The sequence below is a fragment of the Camelus dromedarius genome, chromosome 23 (genome assembly GCF_036321535.1).
Source record: "Camelus dromedarius isolate mCamDro1 chromosome 23, mCamDro1.pat, whole genome shotgun sequence".
NCBI lineage: Eukaryota > Metazoa > Chordata > Mammalia > Artiodactyla > Camelidae > Camelus > Camelus dromedarius.
Window position 1 is genome coordinate 876,801 of NC_087458.1, and position 26,618 is coordinate 903,418.

Genomic DNA, 26,618 nt, shown 5'->3' on the forward strand with positions numbered 1-26,618 from the left:
CGGGCGGCGGCGGCGCGACGGCCGTCAGTCGCCGGCATGGCGGTGTGCGCTCGTCTCTGCGGCGTGGGCCCGTCGCGGGGATGCCGGCGCCGCCAGCAGCGCCGGGGCCCGGCCGAGACGGCAGCGGCAGACAGCGAGCCGGACACGGACCCCGAGGAGGAGCGCATCGAGGCGGGCGCGGCGGCGCTGTCCGGGGCGGGGGGCGGCCGGAGTGCTGGCCCCTCGTCGCCCCCGCGCTGCTCCCTGCTGGAGCTGCCGCCCGAGCTGCTGGTGGAGATCTTCGGCTCTCTGCCCGGTACCGATCTGCCCAGCCTGGCCCAGGTCTGCACCAAGTTCCGGCGCATCCTGCACACAGACACCATCTGGAGGCGGCGCTGCCGGGAGGGTGAGTGCTCCGGGCGGGGCCTGGGCCTGGAGGGGGCCTGGCCGGGAGCGGCTCTGGCAGGGGTCCTGCCTCAGATCGGGGACCCAGGGGGAGGGTCCTGGCCGGGGGTGGCGGTGACCCCGGAGCCCTGCCACAGATTCTGGCGCAGGGTCCCCGCGCGGTTGGGCTCCCGGATGGGCAGCGGACCGGGCTCTGCCCGCGTGAGGTGCTCAGAGAGGGTGAGGGGTCCCCTGGCTGCGGGACCTGCATGCCGAGGGCAGTGACGCGAACTGGGGCTGGGTTTAGGCCAGGGAGCAAGCTGACGTCTGTGGTCCCCAGACCGTGGGGGCGGAGCTGACTCGCGCTTGAGGGTGAACTTGAATACTTAGGGGAGCCGAGGGAGCCCTAGTGTTCGGAGGGTCTCCTGAGGGCGAGGACCTGCTCTGTGAGGCGGTGGGGATGCCTCGCTTAGGGATTTTGGTGGCCGAAGTGAGGATAGTGAGTAGTTTTGTAACAAATTCCAGGACGAAAGGTTTACTTAATCCAAAGTTCAAGGCTCTCTGCATTTAAACGTTGACGATCTCTGACGTTCAATAAGCTCCCATATTGGTAAAAAGGATAGGCAAGGAAAAAAATCAAACAACGAAGGACAACAAAGGGAAGAAAGGGAAAATCGGAGATACCTGCAATCAAAGATAAGCCACTCATAAAATTTTGGAAAACATTTTTCTCTCGGTATTCACATGCAGAGCCACGTCAAGTTTTTACTTAACGGGATCATACCGTTTATGGTCTCTTAGAGACGGTTTAGTATAAAAAAGCTTCGTAGTGTTCCACTGCCTATGCATGCACTAGTCCCTTACTGATAGACTTCTAAGTTTGCAGTTTTTCCTTGTTATAAACAGTGCTGTCAGGCCTGCCTTTGTGCATTTCATAGGAGCTTATGGGACTTACACGTACCTTTTACAACTTCTGAGATTATCTTCTCAGGGTGCGCTTCCCAAAGTGGCATTGTGGGCAGTAAGGTGTGCACATTAGTAACACTTTAGATACTCATTGCCCAGTTGTTGGTATTGGCACCCCCAGGAAGCCTGCATAAGAAGGCCTCTTTCCCCAAATCCTCCCCAGAGGAGGATCAGCCACTCAGCTTCTCTCTGCCACAAAGCTCTGTGGTCCAGGCTCCGGATTTGTCATCAGTGTTTATCTGCTGTGAGATCATGGACTCTGCTGCTTCACCTTCCCAAGTGTCACTGGGAAGTGCTGCTCCCATAGGGTGACTTTGAGGGTTAAATGAGACAAAGCAGGTGAAGCCCTCACCACCTAAATGGTAGCTCTTTGGTTATGATGCTTCTCGGACGTTTTTATTTCTCCTCGTTTGAGTTCCCTATTTGTAATTTGTGATTTTTTGGTCTCTTTCTCTCTTAGGGAGTTTATTTTTGTCTTACACATTTGTAAAAGCTCATTGAATGCTAGTAATATTAACCTTTTGTCATGTATGTGGCAAGTGAATTTCACTTGACATTTTAAAACAGAGGCAAAGAGAGTTCTACCTTTTCATTTGCTTTGTTTTGCATTTTGTACACTTGTGAGGCCCAGATTGATCACAGACATCCCTTAGTGCTTTGAGGCGTTTCTGCGTCAGTCTGCCGAAGCTGTGTGGTAGTCTCCAGGGTCGTCTCTGGGGACACTGTAATGTATGTATCAACATTCTAGGAACAGAGGGTAACAGAAGACTTTTATGTAGTCAGAAAGCTCAGAGATTTGCCACAGAGTAAAATCAACTGGAGTTACAGCTCAGGGCAGATTCTTACAATTGCTAATGGAAATATAAAAAGTCCTCCTGAAGATGCAGAAGGGTGCTGGGGGGCAGACATAAGGGGACTCTTCAGTGCTACCTTTCCCTCTGCCGCAGTTCTCAGTTCCGCTTTCCTGGGACAGCAGACATGGCGACAGTAGAATCAAGGCCTCTGTTTACCAAGGTGGCCTGACAGCTAGGAGAGTTTTCATTGGAAGAATTTAAAAAATGAAAGACAAAAATGGTAAAACAGGCATATTCCTTGTCACCTCCAATAAATAACATTTGAGTCTTCTGTCATGTTTGCTTTTGATTTCTCAACTTTTTTTTTTTTTAAGAAAATATCTCAGCTGACATTCAAGGCCCTACTGATGACCCCTGTGCTTCTCACCCCCAGGAAGCAGCCACTGTTGTGGGTGGAGTTTGCTTGTGTATTTGTGCACCTGTAACATCCTCAAGGTATAACAGTGCCGTGTGGTTTGATTTTAGAAATATATCATACTGTAAGCACTGTGTATCCACTTTTCCCCCCGTCAACTTGTGTTTTTAAACTCTGTCCATGTAAATACATTCAAGTCTAGTTCAGTCTTAAATGCTATGTGATGGTTCATAATTTGAAGAGGCCTTGTGTATTCGTTTATTTATTTTTTTCTTGTTATATACAGCGTGACAGCAAACAATTTCATATGTTTCCTTGTACGCAGTTAAATTTGAAATTTTCTCTAAGGAATATATCCAGAAGCAGTGTTGCTGGGTTCGTGGGCTGTGAGATTTGCAGTTTTACTATATACTGGCTAATTATTTTTTGAAGTGGTTTTTCGTTCTAAATATAACAGTTATAGTTTTCTTTTGCACACCTGTCATGAGGGTGCACATAGACAAGTCACTAAAGGTGACAGGAATGCTTGGTGTGTGTCTCAAAGTAGCTGCCTTTGTGGTCTGGGTTCTTTATCTCATTTAATCCAACATCCACTAAATTCTGCCTAGTTTGAACAATCCATTCCTCAAAATCTGTGCCAATCTGGGTGAGAAACAGCATCTCATTTTAATTTGCAAGTGCCTGTTAACTAGAGAAGATGTACATTTAAAAAATATAATTGGCAATTTGGACTTATATTTGCATACCTTAATCTTTGCCCTTTTTCCTCCATTGTTATTTTTTCATACTGACTGTGGGTTTTATTTATTTGATCTGGAGTGATTTCTGTTTAATACATGCAAAACATTTTCTCATAGTCAATAGTCACTTGCCTTTTAATTTCATTTATAGTGATTTCTGCAAAAGTTACAGTGTTAAAGTGATGAGCTTTTAACTTTGGGTTTAAGTAATCATTATTGTCCCGAGGTTATGAAGATCGTCAACAACTAGGTCTTCAGTTTTGCTGGTTCCTTCTGGTAGCTTTAATTTCCAGCTCATCTGGGTTAAACACTGGATGGTTAGCAGTCCGTGTGGCCTTCATAGGCATCTCACAGGGTTAGTCTAATTGTGACTGGATTATGTAAAAGGACAGTCCTGTGTGAGGCAGGTCTGATCTCATTTCTCGAGCCCCGCAACTTCACCCATCCTGAACTAGACATTCGGTTATGGTGGGTGTAAAGGCCAAAATCAAGTCCACAGAGGCAAACACCAAAGTGCTCCCAGCCTTGGTGAGCAGGAGGTGGGTGTTCCCAGCCCATCAGGTTTCCTGGCCCTGGCCCTCCAGGTCCGGCCCTGACAGGTTGTTGCCTCCATGTGTTAGTGACCTGGGAGGGTGAGGGAGACTAGTAGTGAATCTGCACGTTTGCTACTCAGTGTCGGTGTGTTTGCTTTCTGTATTTTGATAATTGGCGTTTCCAGAGGCGAGAACAAGTCACAGGAAGGGTGTGGTGACGAGGATGCTTTATCGCTTCAGGGCCTTTGGGGCTGTGACCGGACCTCCAGGGTGCGGGCAGGATGGGATGTCAGGGGCTGACTGTGGCAGGCAGCAAACACTAGAAACTTAACATGAGGTGGCTGTTTATAATGCTTGATGGGAATCTCACAACTTCCAGTTTCCTAGCAATAAATAGGCAATAATGAATCAGTTATTTTGATAGAACTTGGTCTTTCTAGCGCCCTACGTATTGGAGCTGTAGGAGTGAATATTTTCTGGTGATACTTCTCTGGGCCGGTGAAAGAAAGTTGTGAATGAGAAGCCAAACCCCTGCTCCTGTTTTGGGGGCAAGCAGACACCAGGCAGCTGCTGTTTGTCCTCTTGCAGGAAACCTGCCTGAGCAAGCCCAGCCCCAGGGCTGCTCTCCTGCACCGCTCCTCTGGCTACAGGCCTCCTGCAGCTACTTGCGCCTGGAGCTATAAATAGACCAGCGTTTCTCAGAGCAGGAGGGTGGACGCCAAGTCGGCTCTTTGCCTTTGACCCTGACCAGGCTCGCCTTGGTTAATACTTCACCACTGAGTTTGTGAATTTTGAAGTGCCAGCCATTTGTGACACTGCTCATTCAGGCAGCACTTCATGAAGTCTACCTGAGACTAGAAAGTTTGGAAAATTCAGACCGTGGCAAATCAAAACACTGAAGTATTAACAAAAGATAAATTTAAAAACAAGGGAAATGCTCACATGTATATCTTCCTCTCCATGCTAAACTCTTAAGTATTGAGGCACAAGCATTTCATATTATTCAGCTCAGTACCTGCCAGTGTCAAGGTTTGAATTTATAATATGTAATTTGCCTGTTTTTTCCTGTGATGGTGTTTTAATGACATCTGGAATGATATTTGTGGAATATTTTGATCAGTTTTAAGTCTAAAGTGGGTTTAGATTCCATCATAATTAGAAACATTCGTTTCCCATAATGTATGGGCTTTGTGACAGAGCTGTGAAATTACAAACCGATATTTAATTTCTTGTTTGCACACAGAAGAAAATGCTATTTCTGTTCTGGTTGATACGCTGATGTGAAATGTGAGAACTGGAGCTTCTGTTAAGTTCTATACGACTGAAATTGGAAGGGTCTGTCTAGGGGAGAGGTTAAGTGGCCGAGGTGTTGGTTGTAAAGTTGGCTTTAGGAATATTTTGTTTGTTCAGCATTTGCTTGTTGGGCCTACTTGTTTTGGGGGTGGGGTGGGCAGGTCAGCAGTGGCATAAACAAGCTGTCAGGGTGACAGAAACACGCCTGCTTCAGCCGAGAGATGGAGAGCCAAGCCACCTCCTGGACACACAGCCGGACCCAGAATTGTAAGGACTCTTGTCCTTTTCTTCAGCTTTGATAACTGTCAGGACTACAGCCTCTTCCTTTTTGGAAGTTGAATCTCCTGTGCTGCTTCACAGAGAAACCCAGTCCTTCCAGTTAGCAAAGTAGGAAAGGGTAAAGGAAAACGGTACCTCTTGGTCATTTCTAACCTTAAAAAAGTGAGCTGGCAAGTGGACCTGGCCCCCAGAGGGCACTGAGTGAAGACTTGCCCTTGGCCGTATTGAATTGGACACACTGGTGCCTTGCCAGCAAGGGGCCAGAAGGGGCTGATTGGCCGTTCGGGGTGCAGGCATAGCCGTTTTTCCTGTTGCGTTGTGTTTATGAAGGGATTATGTAATGCATGGGCGGATCTTGGTTTGTCTTTGGCTGGGAAGAGTGGACAAACGCAAGGATGTCTTTGGGACTTTGAAGAGGAACAAGTGTCGTCTCAAAACCCCGGGACCTTTGAGGGGGTAGCCTGGGGTCAGAACTGATGAGTCAGCATACTTTGCCCGTGATGCCCTCTGTGTCCACCGAGTGTCGGCAGAGAGGGGTGCAAACCCGGAACTGCGCCCGCTGTGGAGTCTCAGCGGGGAATCCGGAAGTGTCTGGAGTCTTAGGCAAGGTCCCGGATGAGGTGAAGGCCAACCCAGTCAGATTCGGGGCTCACCTCCAGGGCTCATGTGCACCAGCAAGGAGTGTCGGGGCCTGACCGTCGGGCCTCAGTGGGGAGGGTCTCCCTTGGCCAGTGGGTGCCTGTTGTGGGAGCTGCACGAGGGTCGGCATCCTCTGGCTGGACAGGTGAGGCTCCTCGGGGTCCATCCTGGCCCTGAGGCTGTTCATCTCTGGGGGATGGGACTGGTTGGGAATAGGTCACACTGATCTCGTAGGTGGTGTCAGCTGTCCTTGGGAACTATTTGTTTCGCTCCTTGAACACTCTAGGTGTTTAACGTGAGATGCCTATCAGCTGTGTTCAGGTGTTGTTTTTTACTTTCATTCCCATCCTGAGATGAGCTGGCTACAGTGTTTTTTCCAGACCTGCTACATTATTTAAAAAAAGGAAAAGAAAAAGAAAGAAAGGTGTTTCATGCAGCTTTGGTACTAACTAAGGAGAGTGGCACGCAGGGGGCCGCACGGGGCTTCGGAGCCTGCGCTCTGTGGCTGGAGGGCTGTCCTTGGACGTTTGCTCCCAGCAGCTGTGGCAGGACGCCGGGGCCAGTGGCCTGACTCCTCCCTGAGCCTGGTGGAGCCCCCTCGCCCACCAGGTCCCATGCTTGCCTCTGCCTCCTTGTTCAGCCTTGGGAGTAAAGTTTTAACCATAATTTACTAGGGGTTATAATTATTCTCTAATTTAGAGAGAACAGAAATGGGCTAAATTTCCAGTCAATACTGCCTTTGGTTTTATTTGGAAAACTTTACAGCAGGTGGGAAATAAGCCAGCAGCGCTCCTCCAGTCCTTCCCCTGCTCCCTCCTGCCCATCGCTGCCACATCTGGTTACGCCACCCTTTCTCCTGCCCCTGCCTTACGGCTGTTGTGTGGCCTCACTGGACCCCCCCTGCGTCTCCAGGTGCATCTGCTGGCTCCACCCCTGCTCACCCAGCCGCACTGCTTTTCTGCAGAGGTCACTGCAGTGCCTCCGCACTGCCCGTGGACCCCCCCACGCTGGCCTTGGAGTCCCACCAGCACTGGGAGAGAACCGCCTTCCCGGACGTATCTTGTGTGCCCGCCAGCTTGCTTTAGAGACCGTGTTAGTGCTGTGGGTGGAGGCCCCACAAGTTGTGTTTACTGGACGCGGGCGTATCGCCCTCTGACTGCAGGCTCCCGGCTGGTGCAGAGCATAGTGTGATGAGTGCCCTTTGTCACCTTCTGTCCCACTGCAGATCGTGCACATCCCAGCCAGCCTGGCTCCAGTCCCGTCTCTGTTAATCTCCGTCTTCTCTTCCAGGGAAGGGGCCTCGGGAGCAGAGCGTGTCCACTGGGTTCTCCTGTCGGACAGGAGAGTGGGAAGGAGGAGAGAGAAAACTCATCCGCTCCCACCCATGGAGACTGACTAGATTCGATTCACGAGTGTGCTGGGGGCGGGGCTTCTGCTGAGCCCACGGATGTGACTGACCTCGCTGGGCAGGAGGCAAGTGAGGGGTCTTGGAGCCCCTGGCCCTCAGCTCCCGGGAGGTTTCAGCTTCAGCTTCAGCTTCGGCTCAGCTGAAGTTCCTGAGTCGACCTTCCCTCTTGGAAAAACATCTGTTAAATAGCTTTTTGGAAATGTTCTGATTGGAGTATTTGAAATGGCAATTTAATTTTTTTGTTGTGGTAACACATACATAAAATGTACCATTTTAACCACTTTTGAGTGTCCAGTTCTGTAGCACTCAGTGCATTCACATTTTTGTACAACCACCCCCATCCATCTCCAGCACTTTCCATCTCACCCAATGGACGCTGTTTTCCCCCAAACACGAACAAACTTCCCCTCCGCATCCCCCAGCCCCTGGCCTCCGGCGTTCTACTTTCTGTCTCTGTGAATTCGACTCCTCTAGGGACCTCATGAGTGGACTTGAACAATATTGTCCCCTTGCGACCGGCTCATTTCACTCAGCACGATGTCCTCAAGGCTCATCCATGCTGTAGCGGGTGTCAGAAACTCCTTCCTTTTTAAGGCCGAATAATATTCCACTGTGTGGATGGACCAGGTTTTGCTTACTCACTGTCCGTCGATAGACACTTGGGCTGCTTCCACCTCTTGGCTGCTGTGGGTAGTGCTGCTGTGAACATGGGTGTCGAATATCTCATCCAGTCTCTTTCCTTTGTTTTGTGTGTACCCAGAAATAGGACAGTAGCTGTATCACGAGGTGAGTCTGTGTTTAATTTAAATTTCCTCAAGTCCAGCTCACCCATTTTTCTCCCGCTTCCCAACTTTTTTTCTTTCCACTTGTTGACATTTTTGGAGTAGAGACAGTTCAAAAAAGACTTTCACAAACTACCTTATGTCATGGATTAGGACAAAAGTTTTTGAATTGACAGCCTGCAACACCAAATCCAGCACTTAGAAAGCAGCTGTGGACATCATAGTTAGTGACTTTTAAAATTTATTTTTATTTTTTGGGAGGGCGTAATTAGGTTTGTTTGTTTATTTATTCATTTTTCAATGGAGGTGCCGGGGATTGAACCCAGGACCGTGCATGCTAAGCATGTGCTCTGCTGCTCAGCTGCACCCTCCCTCCCTCATGTGCTGACTTTCCGTTGTCTTGGTCAGCGTGGCATTAACACTGGTAAGTTTTTCTGGGAGGAGGGAAGTGCACTTGGTGCTGCAAGCACACTGGCATTAACACTACTTTAAGGGCATTTTTCCCTGCTGACTTATGGGAGAGTTTACAGAACAGTCAGAGGATGTGGAATTGTTCTTAGCCACTGTTTAAAAAAAGATTTTTCCATCATGTGGAAAATACGAAACATTTCTTGCAGGAGCAGTTGGGTAAGAGCAGCATTGTTCCACTTCGGTGAATTTATTATCTTTTGGGAACATTAAGAAAAATCCACTAAGGATTGCTGCATTTATTAGCACCACATCCTACTTTTGCTTTTCTGATTGTTGACGGCGTTTTTGTGGGTGGCTTGTCTGCTCGTGCAAGTTGGTCTGCTGTGTAATGACAGCGGCACCCTTTCCTGACACCGTGTGCAGACGTTCACAGTGATGTGGTCGTCCTGGCCGGAAGTCTAGGACTCCCTCAGATGTCCAGGGTGGGTGCAGTGCGCTGTTCTGTCAGCTTGGAGCGTCACTGGACTCAGATGCAGAGATCACAGACCAGGTCGCCTGCCTTCAGCCTCCTGACACCGGGGATGCCTTGCGTGACAGCATCAGTGCCATGCAGACGCCCGGCCTCCACATCATGCGCCTCAGGCGGCCAGGGCACCCCCGGATGTGTCTTAGTTCTGTGCCCTCCATCTAACTGCCAGAGTGTCCACACGTGTCACAGAAGTGCACAGTTCAAAGGAGAAGACCCCCCAGCCCCTAAACTGCCTTGTCGCCAAGGCAGTAAACAGGTGCAGCTGGTCTGCAGCCGCGAGCGCCGGCAGCTGCTGGAGCCGGGAGGGGAGCTGCCCTTCCACACCACACAGGAGACAAACGAGGCACCAGTCTTGTGCGGTAGCAGTTTTGGAGCTCATCGCTGGTACGAGGGAAGGACAGTGTGTTCCTGGAGAGCCACTCAGGGTGGTGGCAGCTGGCGGGGAGTCATGAAGACAGGTCAGCGTGGGGCAGAGCTCGTCTCGAGGGGAGCGGCCAGACCACCTCCAGCCTGTTTGCTGGCAAGGGCGGATGTGGCCCTCTCAGCTGGCCCCCCAGATGGTCTGCAAGGATTTTGACAAACTGGGGCCCCTCAGTTGCTGGTCACTCCTGTTTCATGCAGGCGTTATCCTCGCCCCAGGTTCACAAACAGCTTATTTCGTTATCTAGTTCTTGCAACTTGCATAATCCTCTAGAATGGAGTCCATGTTCTTCTTGGCAGAGGAATGAAGTGTGTGTTTTGTCTGGTATCGAGCAAGGCCACGGTCTGTTCATCAGCAGTGGAGGCAGGGAAGGCAGGGCCCTGGTTAGTAACCACCTTGCCACCGATGGGCTCTCCACCATCTGCTTTATGTGGTATACTGTCGGAATCCTCCCAGCCATAGAGGCATAGAAGCATTTGGGGTTAATATCATCCATTGAAAGCACCAGGCCTCGGGGTGGGGGTCTGTGACTGGTGAGCTAGATGGCACTTTGCTGGCCTGACTGCAGTCCACCTTCCAGAAGGACTGCCGAGTCATCACCCTCACCGAGCTTGGGTTTCCCTCCCCGGGGTGTGGGCAGAGCACCGGCCTTGGAGGTGGGTGTCAGGTTTTTGTTATCCCATTGTCCTGGGCAGCCCTAGCTGAACACCTGCACAGGGTGAGCACAGTGTGTGAGGGTCACATGGTGATGACCGTGGGGTCCTGGGGGACCCCTCCATTTCTCAGATGCCTGCTGAGCACACTGCCGGGCTGTGCTCCCCACTGAGAGGGTTCCCTTCCAGGCTTTAGTTCTGGGCCCCCGTCACTCACTGCCCTGTGCCTGTTTCTCATTATTAAAATGGGGATGCCTCTGGTGGGCTGCTGGCAGGCCGATGTCCAGCAGGACCTGGGCCTGGTGCCCAGCGCACCAGGGCCTGGACGTGGGGTTGCTGTCATTTATCAGCTCCTGGCAGTCTGTTTCTGTGCACTACGGAGAGGCCTGGCAGAAGGGGTGGGGGTTTCCTTTGGGAGGTGCTGGGGGCAGTGGGTGGGGGTAGGGGGCCAGGAGAGGAAGCAGGAGGGACTGGTCAGCCAGGCATGTGGGGTGGGGAGACAGGGAGGGTGTCTGGCATCCTTTTTGCTGGCTGCTGGCTCCGGGCAGCCTCATGCAGAAGGGACAGAGGGTCCTGCTCCTCCTCCTAGTGTCCCCCCTCCTCGGTCTCTGATTGTGGGACCTGTCTCTTCATTTAAGAGAGTCGGTAGCCACAGTGGGGTTTTGGGGGCCTTCGTGGAGCCCTGACACCAGGGGCTTTCCTTTCCCGTGGGAAGGTGCTTCATCCTCCACTCTGAGTCTCCGCCTCACCGGGCTCGTGAGTTGGGGCTGTGTGGCGGTGGGCTTGTGTGATCAGGCTTCTAGGGCTTGTCGGAAGAGACTGGGCAGATTGCTGTTTCATTCAGAGCTGTGTCGTCCAGAAATAGAACGATGGCTTCGCTGGCGAGTGAGGGTGTTGGCTGACTGTGGAGAAGTCCCTGCAACGAAAGATAGACTCAATCTCGGAAGACAAGGCCCAGGCTGAGGAATGCCCCCAACCCTTCTCCCACCCCCTCTGCCCAGTCTATTTCTGCTGCTTTTGTTGTTTTCTTGACTGTAATGTCCAGCAAATGTTTCTTGTTACAGAGTATGGCGTTTGTGAAAACTTGCGGAAGCTGGAGATCACGGGCGTGTCTTGTAGAGACGTCTATGCAAAGCGTAAGTTAATCCGTTACCATCTACCCTTAACTTTGTTCCAAAAGCAGACACACGGTGAGCACCAACTGTGGAAAACAGAAATAATTTGGCCCCCAGCCTACAGGTCCTCTCTCAGACACCCTCTTAAAAAGTCACACTTGACATTTAAAAGACAACACTGGTAGTGACAGCGCTGGAAAGGGAGGGGCTCTTTTCTCCCCTTCTGGCCGTATCACAACCCTGATTTTGCAGCCCACACAGGTCTGGGGAGCGTGGCTGCCCGGGAAACAACCCTGGTGTTCCTCTGGAGGTGTCCCTTTCTCTGCATCCTGGGCCACAGCCTGGCTGGAGACGTGGACTGCAGCTGACCCCTCCCCCTGCCCGGGCCCACACCAGCCCCAGCCCCCCGCCTTCCTGCAGGCTTGTTGAGTCCCGCAGCCCCATCTTTCTTGTTCTGTGCTCCTTTGCCAGCAACGCTCTCTGGTGCTCCGAGTTCCCCACCCTCCCCTCCAGGTCCCAAGTATCTTCCCCACTGGCCTTTCCTCAGTGCCCTTTGCCTGAGGCTGTTGGCAGGGATGTTGCCCCGGGCAGTGCACTCATGGTGGGGGTGTGGCCTGCTTTGTTAACACCTCAGGCTGGGCATTAAAGAACCATGGTGACTCACTTCTCTTTGGCCTAAAGTTGACCTTTTGATCTCTCTGAAAGGACCTTAAGTGTTCATCTTAAAACCGTCTTGTTAGATTTTGGTTTTCATGTTCTTTTGAACTTTGTACCCAGTTCCGTATTGAACACTTAGACCAGGTAGTGCTTCTTAAACGCCTTCCCCGGGAACCTGGGGCTGTGCTCCTGCCTGGAAACACCTGTCATTCAGGACTGAGGACAGAGGCAGCGGGGCTTCCTGTGGGCCAGGCTGCTGGGCCTGCGCTGATGTGCTGGAAGCTTCCTTCCAGGGTCTGGGGGCTTGCTAGCTGTTGTCATTTGCTGTGTACCCTCTTTTCAGTGGGTTTGTCCCTCTCAGAGGCCCCCTGGAGACGCCCCTCCTTCACCTGCACCCCCCAACCCCCACCCTGCACAGGTAGAGTGTGGACTTCCTGTGCGGCTGGTCCCTGAACCGGGCTGGTTTCACTGGCACGTTTCCTTATCCCATGAGACTTGTCCCCACACTTATCCTGTGGGGTTGTTGGATCACCCCGTGTTCCTGGGTTAGGGTTTGCCCTCGCGGTGGGGATCTCCTGTCAGAGGCTCTGGGTGCCTCGTAGACCTTCCATGAGGAGCCTAGCCGCCCTGGGCACGTGCAGTTCTGGGTGGGTGCTGGCCCTCCTTGCTGCCTCTGGGAGCCCTGCATGTCCCAGCCCCACTTCTGCCACCCCCCCCCCCCAGCACCCCTTCCCCCCTGTCCCCGAAGGCCTCCAGCTGCGTCCTCACCCTCGGCCGCCATTCCCCACCCGCCGCCTGTGCCCCTGTCCTTGGTCCTGGGCCCAGTGTGGGGCTGGTGTGCGCAAGACCTCCCCCTCCTCCTCCCTGGGCGCTTCAGACTTTGCTTTCTTCTCTGGCCTTGCTCCACAACCCACCAACCCAAGAAGCCTAGTGCCTCCAGGAGGGTGGGTCTGGGAGCCTGAGTGGCCCCGTCTCGTGGAAGTGAGACTCCTTCCTGTCTTCTGGCCTCAGTGGCGAGAGCAACGCGGCTTTGAATCCTGTCAAGCCGAGAGTTCAGAGGCAGAAAGCTGGTGTGTCCCCTCCCCTGTACCCTCTGCTCTGGGGGTGCCCCCGTGGCCCTGGCTCCACTCTCGAGTCCAGCGTTGCTCCCCAGAGCTCTGTGCCTCAAGTTTGCCGGAGTGTGGAGTCTAGGGCTGTGGGCGTCGGTGCCTGAGTCAGAGCCGGCCTGGCCTCAGCAGTCTCTGAGAATGCTCGCCCGAGAGGTCTGCTGGCTTTTTGGACGGTCAGCTGTTTTCACGAGGATCTGATACCACAAGCTCTTATCATCTGACTGCTTTTTGAATTAGTTAGGCCATTTGATGACATCTTTTTTTTTTTTTTTTGGTATATATGTATTTTTATTGAAGTATAGTCAGTTTACAACGTCGTATCAATTTCTGGTGCACAGCACAATGCTGATGACATCATCTTAAAGCAACTCGGTTTCACTCTAAGTTGTAAGCACTCAAAATAGCATCCTGGAGGGAGGCAGGAGCTCACACCTGCCAGGTGTTAGGAGCTGAAACCCAGAGGAGAGCACAGGTGGGGAATTAAGGCCCCTGCAGAGCTCCTCTCTGCTGTGGGCCCGGGCGGGGGGGGAGCAGCTGTCCTGTGGCGGGGGTGCCTGGGCTCAGGTGGGCAGACAGGTGGGTGGTGAGTGCCTGTGAGCAGGAGGAGAGGGGGAGGTCCGGGTGGGTGGTGGTGGGATGGTCACACAGGTGTGCCCAGGCGCAGGGGGGCACCTGGAGACTTCTTTGACTGCTGCTTCTCGACCCCTTGAAAATGGTTACAAGACCCAGAGAAGAATTCATACTGACTGTTGTTTCACGTCCCAGACTGTTTAACTGGCCTCGGCCAAAGTGGCTTCAGTTTTCATTTCACAAGAGCAGGAACTGTGTTTTTGTGAATTTGCCCTGAAGGCCTCCTGCAGAAGGAGGTCACTTAGCTTCTGGAATAGGTGGTGGAGGACAGTCAGCCCTGGTTCCTGTGTAGGCGGCAGAGTCAGCTACCTTGACTCAGGAGGGAAGGGGTCTGACTGAGGGGGCTGGCGAACACTGTCCCTCATCACAAACAGCACACACACGGAGCTGATGGAGGAAAATGCCAGGTGTGCACCGGGCAAGCGGGTGTCCTAGTTGAGGCACAGTTTCCTGCACGGTCACCTCAAACATCCCCAAGCCTCGACCTCTGCCCTCTCAGCTCGCAGGCCCCATTGGTGGTGGCGGGTGATGGGGAGAGAGCCGGAGTGGGTCCCGGCTGGCCTCCGTTGGGACTGTCTGGTGTGGATCATGACTTGGAAGAACAACTGTCACCACCACCACCTTGGCTGCCAGGCTCACCACCTTGGCAAGCGCCTGCCTCCCAAGAACGTGGGGGTCGAGGAAGTGAGGGAATTGTGTGATGTGGGTGAGGGAGGGGTGTCGAGTCGTATGAACACTGTTTCTGCAGTCGTGAAGGCAGAACCATCTTTAGCCCTTTCCCTGCTGTGTCCGTTCAGGTATAAACCCTCGTGTGAAGTCAGGACGTTTCATGAAAATTCTTCCCGATTATGAACACATGGAGTACAGAGATGTTTACACCTGCCGTACGTACCTCCTGCTGGCTTCTGCTTTCGTGGGCGAGCACGGCCGAGAAGCTGCATGGAGAGGGCCCTCCCACCCAGCACGAGGACGACTTTGGTCCCGAGAGCAAGCTGACCTCCCTGGCTTTTGCTGTTCTCACTGTGCTGTGGGTCCTTTCTGGCTCAGGGTGACCTGGTCATCACGGAGTGGCTGCCCCAGGGCAGCTGCACGGATGGGCCGGGCTTCCACAGCGGCTTTGGGTTTTTGGGTCGTACCAGCCAAGGTCACTGTGTTGATGTGCAATTTAACATGTGTTACTTCTTGAGACAGAGTAGCAGCCTAAAAGCCTTTCTATTCCAAAATGAAAGGTCAGTGTCCACATCCGGGCTTTGCTGGTCAGCCACGTTTTAACAGCATGTGTCAGTTTAAAAAGCGTCCGTGCACGTAACACACACAGCAGAAGCGTGTGGAGACAGCTGATTGTTTAGCTCCTGATTCCTCTTTTGATTGGCGTTATCTGAGCTCTGGAAATTTCCCTAAGCCGTTTTCCATAGGCGGTTAATGCTGTCTCTGCTTTTTCTTGGGTTGAGCTGACGCACTGAGAGCCATTCTCACATTTCTGGAAGCACCCGGACACCCTCCTGCGCTTCACGCCGGCCCCTCTGAGCGCTCCTCACGTCCGCCTCCTGCACGGAGCGGACCCCCTTCTGAGTCTTAGAAGTGCACAGCTCCCCACAAAATTGCTCGGAGCAGGGGGAGTAGAGTCGTTTGTGGAGTGTCTCCTAACCCCCGGCCACGTGGCTGCTGTGTGCTGGCTGGCCCCACTCTACTCAGGGGGTCACCCGGGGGTTGGGACAGGGCTGCCCAGGTGTGGGCAGCATGCTCTGGGGTGGCCTCTGAGGGCTGCACACGACTGCTTACAAACCCACCGTGCCCAGGCCCGAGGTGGCGAGGTGGGAGCTGTCACCTCAAGCCTGGGGTGGGCTGCGCTCGGAAGGGAAGGGGGTTGGGCTGGCCAGGTTTGAAGGCATGAATTCTGTCCTTTTCCAAACCCTCTGGGAAATAGCCTCTCTAGAACGTCCCGTCATAGACTGGCCTGCCCTCCCTGCTTAGCGGTCAGGCAGCCGGGTCTTCTCCAGCCCCGTGGGAGAACTGACGTCGTGGGTGGGCAGATCGATGTGAAGCTGTGCTGACGGGAACCGGGTGTGCGAGCTCTTAGGTCCAAACAGACAAGCGCTGAGAGGTTCATGACGTCACACGGCTGACCCAGGATTCTTCTAGAACAACAGCCTACCCGAAATGTACACCACAGAGCTAGCGTGGGGTTCTGACCCACCTCTGGGTGCTCGGAGGCTGGGACCTAGAAGTGCCCAGAATTGTGTTGGGGGTGCGCAGAAGCTTTCTGTGGCTAATGAGGACACACCGTGAGTCCAGACTGTGACCACGCCCCTGGGAGGCCTTGGCTTGCACATCTGGGCATGGTAGCTGCGTACTGGGATGTCCCCTGTTGGTTGTGGCTGATGGCCGTATGGCCGACTTGTTTTAGTTGGGGCCTGCTGTCCCCTTGAGGATTGGGTGGGGTAACAGAAGCACAGCAGTCATTGTAGAAAGTGTGGAAGCTCCTAAAAACAGAATGGAAGTAAGCAGTTGTCAGCACTGGTTGCCCTTCTCCGTGGACATACTTACACTGTGGTGGGTCTGTTACCTTCGTGGTCTCCTAGAATGTCAGGGGATGCGTTTCCATGTGTGACAAGAGAAAACCAGTTTCAACGCGATCTGAAATGTCTGTGTGCCCAGGTGTTCAGTGTTCCCATGTCCTGGTGTGTCCTAAGGGCAGCTGGAAATCTGTCCTCTGACGCTGGCCAAGGCTCCCAAGGGGCCTGCGGTGACAGCTGGCTTGTAAGGGGCGTGGGACCTGCTGCCATTCCTGTCTCCCACATCCGCTTGTGCTCCTCGTGGAGGTGTTAGGACCTGCGTCCTCTGGTCTCCTGAAGTCCTCCGGGCCACATTCCCCAGGTGCCGAGAGATGCTGTCTTGGGAGAAACGAGTCAGCTTTGCGTGAGGCTGCGGTTCTTCCTGTTGGGAACCGCGTGTTGCTGCCTGATGGTCTTGGTAATTCTTGTCTGCTTGGCTTCGAGGGTGTCATGGGGGCTTCGTGGTCTTCACTGGGGATCTGACACGTGTCCTTGTGTGCAAACCTACAGTGACCGTCAGACTGCACTTTGACCTTAAAAATAACTTGCTATGACTGTAGGGCTCTGGGGTTTGCGGTCAAACCTAGAATTCTGGCAGGGCTCCAGGTTGTTCCAGTAATGCAAGGAATTTGGAATGTTGCCCACCACAAGTGAGGGGGCGGGCAGGCAACCTTTAACCCTCAGGGCAGATGACAAGGGGTGTTCGCTGCACAGGATGGAGTCTGACAGGAAGGCCCCCCAAAGCCCAGTCTGCCAAGTGGAGCCAAGAACACAGGTGGGGATGGTTACTGAGGGAGGAAGGAGACCACTGGTAAGAATACAGCAGAGGGGTGCTCCTGGAAAGGCCGCGGGGCACCCGCCGGAGGTACGTCTAAGAGAGGAGAGAGCCTCTGCTGCCGACCTGGCTGGGTTTCTTCGCGCTGTTTCTCCTGATTGTGTCCTGCGCAGCGGTTTTGTACCCTGCGGCTTAGCTGAGTTTGTGTGCTAGTTCTTAGCTTTTTGGTGGTGTCTTTAGGATTTTCTAGAAATAGTTATGTCATCTGCAGATAGTGGCAGTTTTACTTCTTCCTTTCCCATTTGGATACATTTTATTTCTTATTCTTGCCTAATTGCTCTGTCTAGGACTTGTAGTCCTACAGCAAATGAGAGTGGCGAGAATGGGCATCCTTGTGTTGTTCCTGATCTGAGGGGAAAGGCTTTCCGCTTTTCACTGTTGAGCCTGATACTGGCTGTGGGTTTGTCATGTGTGGCCTTACCACGTTGCAGTACCTTCTCTCCTAACCCCCCATGGGAGAGTTTTCATCATAAATGGATGTTGAATTCTGTCAGAAGCCTTTTCTGCATCTATTGAGGTTTAATTTTTCCTCCACCATTTTACCATAAAAATTTAAAAACATACAGAAAAGTGGAAAGAATTGTGTGGTGAGTACCCATTTACCATCACCTGATTCCATCGTGCCCTGCTTCACTTTGCTCTCACACATCTGTCCATCTGCCCGTCCTATTCTGCGATGCATTTCAAGGTGAGTGGCAGGCATCGGCCTGCTTCACCCTTGAACACCTGAGTGTGTGTTGCACGGTCTGAAGCTCGCTGTTTATGGTCTCTGCTTAATGCTGCTTGTGTGACACGCATGAGCCCAGCAGAGTGTGGCCATAAAATAGCCACGGGCTTTAATGTGTGCCTGGCAGGGCGGCTCAGAAGAGCGCACACAGGGGGGCGGCAGGTGTCCTGCAGTCAGTGAGGCTCGCTTAGAGACGTGTCCTCAGGCCGGAACCTCGGTAACAACTGGTATTTTTCCCACCAGCCGCCTGTACGCCCGGCAGCCTTGGGATGGTTCTGGCCTCGCCTTCCTCTTCTCTGTGCCCCCGACCAAGTGGTCACCAGAGGGCTGCTGTCCGGGCTCAGGTCCCTCTGGGCCTGTCGCTTGGTCTTCCTCCTGCAGACTGGTGTGACGGTGCAGACCACCCGTGGCCCCCACTGTGTGTTAGCCGGGGTTCTCAGACGCTGAACCGCTTTCTTTGTATATAGAGATTATTACAAGGAATTGGATCACACAGCCAGGGAGGCTGGCAAGTCCGAGGCTCTCCAGTCAGCAGGCTGGAGACCAGAGGAGCCGATGGTGTAGTTCCAGTCTGCAGTCCAGCAGGTTCCAGCCCCAGGAAGAGCCCATGTTTCAGATGGAGTCCGAAGGCCAGGAAAGCCCAGTGCACCAGCTCAAGGCACTCAGGCAGGAGAAGATTGCCCCGTGTTCATGGGAGGCTCAGCCTTTTTGTGCTGTTCAGGAAGAGCCCATGATCTACTTAGAAAACACGATGTCCCAGCTTGCAGCCAGGCAGGCGGAGCTCCTCCATGCTGGTGGGAGTGCCAGCCTTCTTCTGTCCGGGCCTTCAACTGATTGGACGAGGCCCGCCACATGAGGGAGCGCATTCTGTGCTCTCTGTCCACAGATCTCAATACTAATCTCACCCAGAGCACAGGCAGACCAGAATCATGTTTGACCAGAAGTGTCTGGACCCCTCCATGGCCCAGCACAGATGACACGTAAGATGCACCAGCACATGCTGGCTGCAGAGAGACCCCAGGCCCTCTGGCTGGCAGGCAGGGCCCTGCATAAGCTGCTTGTCTTCTCTGGGCAGTCTGCTCATCCCTTCACTTGTTTGCTCAGCAAATACACGAAGTGAGGGTGGTTCCTGTGGCGTTTACCGCGCTGGCCAGCGTGGGCAGTGGGATCTCAGGTCGGCATTAGGTGCCTTTTCTCCGTTGTTGGATACACATGTGTTGCTTTTGAAATAAGGGGGAAATTTTTTTTTAAAGACAGATGAGGCAACGTAAATCTCACCGCACAGCCCTGGACGCTTTGGATTCCACCTCCATCAGAGAAGCCCACGCCTTCTCAGCTGGGTGCACCGCCGGGAGGCTCTGCTTGACGAGGGCGCTCACTCTGTGTCCTCTGAGGCAGCGGTTCCCGGTTGTTGGAGCTGGTTGCAGAGGCTGAGGTTCCGAATGGCCCATTGTGTAGGGATGGTTTGCTTGAATCCACATTTGTTCCCGAGGCCCTGTTACAGGCCTTTGCAGCTGGTTTCCTCACCCGCGTGCCTTCCTCCCACCCTTTCCTCCGATTCGCTGGAGAGACGGCGCGTCTACAGCGAGGTCCTGTGCTCTCTCCCTGTAGTGCTTCACCGGTACAGACACATCTTGGGACTGTGGCAGCCGGACATCGGGCCGTACGGAGGACTGCTGAATGTGGTGGTAAGTCCCGGAGCGCTGCGCCTGCATTCTCGGGGACGGCGCTCCGTCCTCCACAGGAGGGGCAGGCCAGCAGTTCCTGTGTGACGAAGTAATAGGTTACTTTTTGGGAGTCAGGTGTCATTTTCTAAATGAGCAGAGATTCATTTGAGGTCGCTCTTGGCTTCTGCCTCATCTCCGGACTCTGTGGTGATGGGATGCCAGCTGCTGTGAGGGCATCTTCCCTTCCCTGGTCCCTGTCTCCCAGACACTGAGGGCCACTGCCCTCATACCGCAGGACGCTCTGGTGTTGGGTCGTGCGCTGGTTCGTAGCCCTGAACGGGGGGTCCGCAGGTTGAAAGAAAAGGAGGCTGTGTGGGGCACTCGGAGCCTAGTCCTGGATGGAAAGCATAGGCCCGCCCACTCCAGGCGACCGCGCGGCCCGGGCCTGGTGTCGTGGCAAGTGTCCGTCTCTGTGCCTTGATCTGTCACTACTGCAGTGCCTTCTGTTGTCCCAGCGCGTGTGGAGTGCTTGCTCTATGAATCAGACACAGTCCAGCATGGGAGATGCTCTAGGGTGAGGCGTTGGCATGGTCTCCCTGCAGGCATGGCCTCGGGGACAGAAGTCTTAGAGCAGAGTCAGAACATGGGGTTTTAAATATTTCCTCACCCTCATGGTAACGCTGGAGCCGGGCCAGGGTCCTCGCTGGCTGGTGAAACCAGCAAGTGAGCGCTCTTTGGGAAATGGGGTGTGTCCAGGATCTCAGAGCCTCTCCTCACAGATCGCTTATCACTCACCATCTTAGCGTCCTGGGGCTCTTGGAACAAATTACCATGCACTGGGAGGGCTAAAACAACAGGATTTACTCTCCCAGTCTGGAAGTCAGAGTCTAAAATTGAGTTGTCCCAAAGGGCCTGGTGTCGGCGCCTCGCAGGAGCAGCCCTCGCCGGGTCTCTGGCTGCGCGCTCTGTGAGCCAGGCCTCTGGATCGGGAGCCAGGACCTGGGCGGGCATCACACTCGTGGAGCTCTGGGCCGGCACCTGGCCTCGGATGTTGCCGCAGCAGGTGGTGCAGTGAGAGCAAAGTCAGGTGCCCTTTGTGCACGGCTAGTGTCCTGATTTTTGTTCCCCTCTTGGCACACACGCCTGGAAGGCCAGAAGCCAAGTCTGGGGGCCTGGCGTTGCCTTGTGTCCCTGTGCGTGGGCTCTGCTGCGCCACGGCCTGGGTGTGGGCTCCTCTGAGCCTGGTTCACGGGGGCCACTGGGTGACTCTGGTTACTCTGTCACTCTGTATTTTGCTCACCAGGTGGGGTTTGGGGCAGGGATAAATATTGCTTCATATTCTCTAATTTGGTGGAAACATCCATTAAAGAAACACTTTACGTTTGTTATGTTTAATGTCACTGGGGGAGCCTTGCTTTTAGAACGTTCTCCCAGGGACAAGCCATGCAGCTCCCTCCCGTCATGGCCAGATTCTTTCCTTCCTTTTAGTTGGGGAGGGTGATAATTGTTTTTCTTACTGGGAGTGAATAATAGAGTTAAAAAAAAAAGGGCTTCTGAAAGCAGGAGACAGGGACGTGGAGCCCACGACAGAACAGCACCACCTGGCCCTTGTCTCAGACAGCTCGCTGCAGAAACGGCCGAGTTCTCTCTTCCTCTGTCTCCAGAGCTGGAAGCTGTGGATGCTGGCTCCCCTGGGGGGCAGGAGTGTCCTCTGGGTCATCCGAAGCGGGGATGCAGAGTCCCCCCGCCCCAGCTGAGAACGTACGTGCGTGCGTTTGCTGCGTGCCCGTGTCTGGGGGCCGCTCCCTCCTCTGACCTGGTCGCCACCTTTATCGTCTGTCGTTTGCGCACACGCACATGAGTAGTGAGAAGAGCAGTGGGAACACCCCAGGTTCGGCAGGCGGCTGTGGCCGGGTCGTGGCGCCTGTGCTTCAGTGGGGTTCTCTGACCACGTGGGTGTGGTCTCAGAGCTGCCTGTTGACAGCTGGCTGGTTCGGATCAGGATCTAAACCCGCCCTCACGCTGCAGTGTCTGCTTTGCCTCATGTCTCCTGCCGAAGCAGCATCTCCAGTTTTCCTCTGGTCAGTGCCCTGCTGGGTGTCCACTTTGTGGGTCATTCTTGCTTCTTCCTTGTATCTTCCAGCAGGTTCCCCCAGCCCCTCACCTCCACTTCAGACCTGGAAGTTCTCTCTAAAAGGCTTGCTTGGATTCAGATCTAACCACTGTATTTTCTATTTAAAAAATTTGTAAGATATGTACAGAGGACACCATGGTGATCTGACGTGCCTGCACACTGTGGAAGGATTCTGCCATCTCGTTAGTTAACACACCTATCACCTCTCTGTTTTTAGCCTTTTTTGAGGGGTAGGGAGAACACTGAGTTCCATTTCTCAGCGGATTTCAGTGGTATAATACAGTGTGACCAGCGTTAGTCAGCAGGTGTTATTTTAGAGAACCACTTCTCAGCTAACACACACTGGTGTGCGGGGCCGTGCTTGTCCTGCTGTGCTGGGTGGGCCCCCAGGTCCTTGCAGGACTGGAGTGTGGAGACGAGGGTGGTCCTGTGGTCAGCCTTGGGGCGGGATGCTGTCCCCCAGCCTCACCCTTGCGTGGACCTGTGCCGCAGGTGGACGGCTTTTTCATCATTGGCTGGATGTACCTGCCTCCCCACGACCCTCATGTGGACGACCCGATGCGGTTCAAGCCCTTGTTCAGAATCCACCTGATGGAGAGGAAGTCGGCCACGGTGGAGTGCATGTACGGCCACAGAGGGCCCCACAATGGCCACATCCAGGTGAGCACGGGGCTCCTTAGACGCAGCCGCTTGTGCGTGCAGTGAGGGGCTGGGTCTCCCCCGTTCTCCTGAAGCCCCGTGCCGGCTGCCTGCTGGGGCCTTTCCTTGCTGGCCAGCGGGGGGGGGGGGGCTGGCCCCCTGTGCGCCGTCGGTGCTGCTCTTACCCCTCAGAGGGGCACTCGCTGGAGCCCCCCTGACTTTGCCTCCAGTTAGAACCATGTATTCTTCCAACCACAGTTCCTCACTGTTCCTTTTTATCCTCTTTGCAAGAGTGTCGGCTTGGAGTAAGATATTCTGCTCTGGGACATTGGCCGGGCAGCCGGCCACCCCATAGCAACCCTGTTATCCCCCCTGGAAGGCAGCCGTGCTCGGAGGGTTTCTGAGCCCCCTTCTTGGACCGGCCACGGTCTGGCAGCTTTGAGCTCACGTTCATGAGCGGGGGCTTCTGTGCAGGAGGGCCTGGTGGTGCCCCTGTCTGGTGGGGTGCTGAGGGTGACTTGTGACCCTCTCTCCTTGGTGTGGATGCCCAAGATCATGAAGAAGGATGAGTTCTCCACCAAGTGCAACCAGACGGACCACCACAGGATGTCAGGCGGGAGGCAGGAGGTAAGCCCGGGCCTTCGGCCTCCGGCCCCTTTGGAGCCTTGTTCAGGAGGGAACCGTGGAAGTCTCCCCCACCCTAGCCCTCTCATCCACGCCCAAAGCAGCTCTGTGTAAACTGCATCGTGAGGCTTGCCAGCCCCCCACTTCCTGCACCCAGACTCCAGTTCTGGGATTTATGCCAGCCTTGTACACCTTCGAAGGCCAAGTCCAGACTGTTCTGTGGCAGGATCGGGCACCACGGGACTGCGGTGTCCTGCTTGCTCCTTAGGTGCCCCTCCCAGGCACTCGTCAAACTGCAGCCTCATCTCCTGGGTCCTTGAAAGCAGTGCAGGCCCTCGCCCGCCCAAGACCCCAGCCCTGAGTCTCCTGTCTGGCTTCCTGGTGCAGTTGCTGCCTGGTTTTCTTCACAGGGGATGGGCAAGGCTGAGCCACCACCTCCCCTCCCCGCTCCCTGCCTGTCCGGGGCCCAGCCTGAGACTTCCGGAGATCTGGGGCTGCATGGAGGAGCGGGGTGGGGGGAGGGGGAGGAGGGTGGCCTGGCCCAGCCCGTGGTGTGCTTGGCCGCAGAGGCTTGGGCGCTGGGCTCCCGCTAGTCTGCTTTCCTTTGTCTCTTGTGCTTTCTCACCCCACCCCTAAGGTGATACCTTGTCGTTGTCAGATACGAACCCTGAGAATCAGGGGGGAAGGGGTGTGGACGCAGCCCCGCCAGGAGCGGCCTCCGTGCCTGCTCTCCCTCACCCTGCGTGCTTCCCTCGGCCTCTGTGACGTGCATGAAGGCGAGCTGTCTCGTTCGGACAGTTGTTTTCTTCGGCGTAACTGCTGTTATTCCAGAAGCACTTCCCAGGCTCCTCAGCACTCTTCACAGGCTTTGTCCTTAGCACGGTGTTCTGCCCGCCGTCTTGCCGTGATGCCGCGACTGCTCCCCTACGGCCAGGCGTGGTGTCGTTTCCCCTGTTACTCTCCTGGCCAAGTGCTCGAGGGACTTTCCCTCCTGGAGCCACTGTCCTTGTTTGCAAAGTGGGGCCAGGAGATTGCCTGCAGCCCCGAGCCGTTTGGAGGCTGGGTAGGCCGTTGCAGGAGAGTGACAGCCAGTGTCAGGCCTGACTGGAGCCCGGCAGAGACGCAGGCTTCTTGCTGTAACCTCGCTGCCTGAGCTCTGCAAAAACCTTATGTAGTCTTTGGATTACACAGAAATGGAGTTGCCCTGAAGACATCCCAGATTCTTTTTGCACGTTGTCAGTTTGCTGGTCCCCATTCACAGCCCACCAGGGCACGTGACCCCTGCCTCGCCGCGCTCCTGCCAGCCCTGGCGCCAGCCCTGGTGGGGATGAGACCAGTAAGCACGTGGCCTTTGCTTAGCTTTGATCCTGCCACTGGCTGGCTGGGTGACTCTGGGAAGGTTCCTTACCTTTTCTGAACAGGGAAAATCTTAGCGCCCCCCTCCGAGGCCACCACGCAGATTGAGGTGGTGGTTGTGCGGTGCCGTCTGTGGTGAACAAGCCTGGATCCATGGTGCACTCGCTCTTGTCTGCTGTGCTCTAGGCCCTGTGTGTGTCCTCGTGGGTGCACATCTGAGGAGGTCATTTCACAGTAGGTGTCCATCAGAGGTCTTTGCTCTGAGTAATTGGGTCTGGCTGGTGTTGCTAATGACTGACCTTCTCTGCAAAATAAATAAGATTATGAATGTTCACAGGCCATCTTCATGGTATTTAGCTCAAGTCTCATTATTCACCATGGCAACTCAGAAATCCTTGCTCACTAGTTCACTCACTTCCATTTTTATCTGTTATTTCTTTATCTGATCTTGTTTTTAGGGCCTTTCCTTCATGAGTTCAGCCACTTTTAGTGGAAGGTTTTGACTTTTGGTTAAGTCTAACTTGTTAAGTTTTTCTTTTTGTGGTTACTGTTTTCTGCTTCCTCCCAAGCTGTAAAGAGAGTGTCTCTCGCTATCTTTCTAGAAGTTTGGTAGCTTCACACTGTGTTTAGGTCTGTGGCCTGGCTGAGCTGCCTCCTGTGTGAGGTGTGAGGTGGGATGGGGCTCACTTGCTGCGCGTGGCTGTCCAGCTGTTCAGGCACCGCTTGTGGAGGAGACTCCCTTTCCCTGCTGCATCACTCGGACACCGTTGTCGAAATCAGCTCAAGAGACAGACATGTCCGTTTCCAGGCGCTCTCCTGAGCTCTGTTGGTGTGTTGTCAGTCCTTATGGTCCAGCACCATCTTGATTACCGCAGCCTTATGTAGGTCGTGACGCAGGCTGGCGTGGGTCCCCCAGCTTGGTTCTTCTGCAGGGTTGCTTTGGATGTTCCCAGCTCATTTCAGAACCAGCTTGTCAGTTTCTATAGAAAGCCTGGCGGGGTTAGGATTGGCGGCCGTGGAGTCAGGACATCCGTTTGGAGACAGTTGCTGCCCAGTACTGAGTCTTCCAGGCCACAGCTGCCTCTGCTCCGCAGGCCTCTTTCTTCACTCCCTTGTGGTTTGCAGAGCACAGAGATCACACGTTTTATAGTATTTATTCCTGAGTCTTGCGTTTTTTGAGGCTGTTGTAAATAGGATTTAAAATTTTTCATTTTCCAATTTTGTGCTGATAGTTATAAAAATTCAGTTGATTTTTTAATATATTGGCATTGCAGTTCTAATAGTTGTTTATTTCAGTCATTAGTAATTTCTGTTCTTTGCCAGGGTTTGGGCAGTAACATATTAAAGCAATTGACAGATTGTAGCTTTTTTGTTTTTTTGGAAATTGCTCTTGCTTCTGTTTGTAGAGCTGATTTCAAACATTCATTAGAAATACTGTGTTGCATTGGGAACTCAGAGCTGTGGATTAATCGTATTAAATGTACATAATGAAACTATTAAGCACTGAATATCCTTTGCATTATTTGATCCTGTAGAGTTATTGGGCTTTACTTGGATGTGGTGTTTATAAAAGCTTTCTTTTTACAAATATACCTTCCGAATATGACATGATTATGAAGGGCACATTTTAAAATGGAAAATCTGCCACACTCCCCACCCCACCTGTACCTGTCCCATTCCTCATCAGTGGCTGCAGAAGGCAGTTCTGCTGACTCGGCCGGCACGGGGCTGGGTTGTTGGTGAGTGTCAAGTCCGGCCATGCCCGCCCCTCTAGAAGCCCGAGAACCAGACTCCGTGTAGACGCCTCCTGTCTGTGGGGACCCAGAAGTGAGGCTCGCGCAGCTGGAGCTCTGGACGCAGGCTGCGGCCCCAGCCTTGCCCAGAGGACCCCCACGGTCCCTGGGCTCCCTTCCTGTGGACGTCTGGGAAAGTGGGGACCAGTGCCCCTGGCTTTCGTTGGCATCACGCCTCAGCAGGGACGGAGACCAGGTTCTGGGAGACCAAGTGCACGGCGGCTCTGCTCCCTCCTACCCGCCCACCAGCATCACAGGGAGCAGCCTCTCCGCACCTTGTGCCGTGGTGGTTTTCATGTCCTGTGTTCTCTTGGAAGGAGTTCCGCACATGGCTGAGGGAAGAGTGGGGGCGGACGCTGGAGGACATTTTCCATGAGCACATGCAGGAGCTCATCCTGATGAAGTTCATCTACACCAGTCAGTACGAGTGAGTGCAGCCCCAGTGTGGGTACTGTGAGCACAGTCGCTCTCTGAGTGCTGTGCCTGTGGTCCCTCCCTCAGGTACCGTGGGCCTGGCCCCCCACTCTGGGTGCTGTGAGTGCGTCCTCTCT

At 53.9% G+C, this 26,618-nt stretch overlaps 1 protein-coding gene and 1 long non-coding RNA gene across 6 annotated transcripts in view; both read left to right on the top strand.

Moving 5' to 3' along the window:
- Positions 1-26,618, top strand: part of FBXO31 (F-box protein 31) — a 32,666-nt gene continuing 6,048 nt past the window's right edge. For 2 of the 5 annotated variants that reach the window (XM_031436626.2, XM_064477667.1), the window contains exons 1-7: positions 1-385; positions 11,291-11,362; positions 14,535-14,621; positions 19,466-19,542; positions 22,148-22,315; positions 22,847-22,921; positions 26,385-26,494. In XM_031436626.2, coding sequence (XP_031292486.2) covers positions 37-385; positions 11,291-11,362; positions 14,535-14,621; positions 19,466-19,542; positions 22,148-22,315; positions 22,847-22,921; positions 26,385-26,494 — 938 coding nt within the window. In that variant the 5' untranslated portion in view covers positions 1-36. The remainder of the gene's footprint in view (positions 386-11,290; positions 11,363-14,534; positions 14,622-19,465; positions 19,543-22,147; positions 22,316-22,846; positions 22,922-26,384; positions 26,495-26,618) is intronic. The other 3 variants (XM_010998426.3, XM_064477666.1, XM_031436627.2) reach the window with 3 other exon arrangements.
- On the top strand, positions 5,380-7,707 carry LOC116148178 (uncharacterized). The gene is made up of 2 exons (XR_004131711.2): positions 5,380-6,167; positions 7,313-7,707. It is a non-coding gene; the product is annotated as an uncharacterized LOC116148178 (long non-coding RNA).